This window comes from Helobdella robusta (genome assembly GCF_000326865.2).
Source record: "Helobdella robusta unplaced genomic scaffold HELROscaffold_1404, whole genome shotgun sequence".
Taxonomy (NCBI): Eukaryota; Metazoa; Annelida; class Clitellata; order Rhynchobdellida; family Glossiphoniidae; genus Helobdella; species Helobdella robusta.
Genome location: NW_008703785.1, coordinates 2,444 through 3,978, shown reverse-complemented (window position 1 = coordinate 3,978; position 1,535 = coordinate 2,444). Strand labels below are relative to the sequence as shown.

At 39.4% G+C, this 1,535-nt stretch overlaps 1 protein-coding gene across 1 annotated transcript in view; it reads left to right on the top strand.

The window, feature by feature from the left end:
• Positions 1 to 950: 950 nt before the first annotated feature.
• HELRODRAFT_184604 (hypothetical protein) overlaps positions 951 to 1,535 on the top strand; it is a gene marked incomplete at both ends in the record, with an annotated part of 2,842 nt that continues 2,257 nt past the window's right edge. The window contains one exon of the mRNA XM_009014941.1: positions 951 to 1,077. Within this exon, the coding sequence (XP_009013189.1) occupies positions 951 to 1,077 (127 nt within the window). The remainder of the gene's footprint in view (positions 1,078 to 1,535) is intronic.

Here is a 1,535-nt window from a genome sequence, read left to right as displayed (position 1 = left end):
CAAAGGAGAGAAGAGGAAACAGGAATAGAGAGAGATAGAGAGAGAGAGAGAGAGAGAGAGAGAGAGAGAGAGAGAGAGTGAGTGAGGGAGTGAGTGAGTGAGTGAGTGAGTGAGTGAGTGAGTGAGTGAGTGAGTGAGTGAGTGAGTGAGTAACGACTAAAAAAGAAAATAATAAAGACGGGGAGTCAGAAAAACAAGAGACACAGAAGTAGAAAAAGAAGCAAAAAGTTATAATTAGCAAGATATTCAATGAAAAATGTAATTATACATACATGTCTAATACATCAAAATTTATTTGTGTGCATTGTGTTTTTGCGTGCGTGTGTGTGCGTGTGTGTGTACGTTTTGGTTCTTAAAAAATTATATAAACACATTAATTTTGTATGTACGCAGATGGGCTTTCGGTATTTTTATATCGATAAATCAATGGAGTAGTTTAATGCTTTTTCATTTGCCCTCGCCCTTTTGACTCTTGACATTCATCATCGTCGTCGTCATCATCGTCGTCATCGTCGACATCCTCATTACTAGCATGATCTTATCTTCATCATTTACTTAACATTCACTTGCTCACCATTATCATCTGCCCAACTAGCGTCTTCTTTACATCTTCGAGATTTCGATCACCATATTTATCTATCTATCGTATCATTTTTCACTTTTATCGTCGTTATTGTGTGTTTGTTTGTCTTCGCAATCTTTCCTATCACTATCACATAACATTTCCTCTCTCTCTCTCACTCTCTCTATCCTCTCTCTCCTACACACATACACACACGCACGCACATCCATCCACTACATACTCACTTACTCTCAAAAAATGCTGTTAAGTGAATAACTTACTAACCTTCGGGCTAACCCGTCTCTACAAAAAACACACAAAAACATGCCCGCACACACACACACACACACACACACACACACACACACACACACACAAACGCACACAGACACATATGAATTATTTAAAGAGGTAACATTTCTCAACACCTGTTGCCTCTACCCGCCATGCGAATTTTCAGCATTCAAACACGAGCCGCACATGCCGAAGGACCCCACTGATCTATACAGCATCAGGTCAATTAAATGTTTTATTACCCACTTGGCGTGCCATAATTTTTTGGCGCTTAACTTTTTCTTCTGTCCGGTCGGAGCAATAAAGGTTTTGTTTACTGGTAGGAAAGGCTGTTTTGTGGCTCGGTTGTCTGAGGAGGCAATGGAGAAAATTGGATTGTTTCGCTGGTACCTTTCGCAAGCCTTCTTCAAATTTTTTATGCTTCCTTTTATTATTATTAAATACTTTCTGCTTCTAGCATACTATCATACTTACTTTATTTACGCTGTCACTCTCGAACGTACACACTTGTGCACAAATTCTTATACGCACGCACACACACTCACGCACACATACATACATACATACATACATACATACATACATACATACATACATACATACATACATACATACATACATCCGAGGTGCTGAGGGCCGTTAAATCGTTCAAAAACGGTTCTTCTGGAGGCCTGGATGG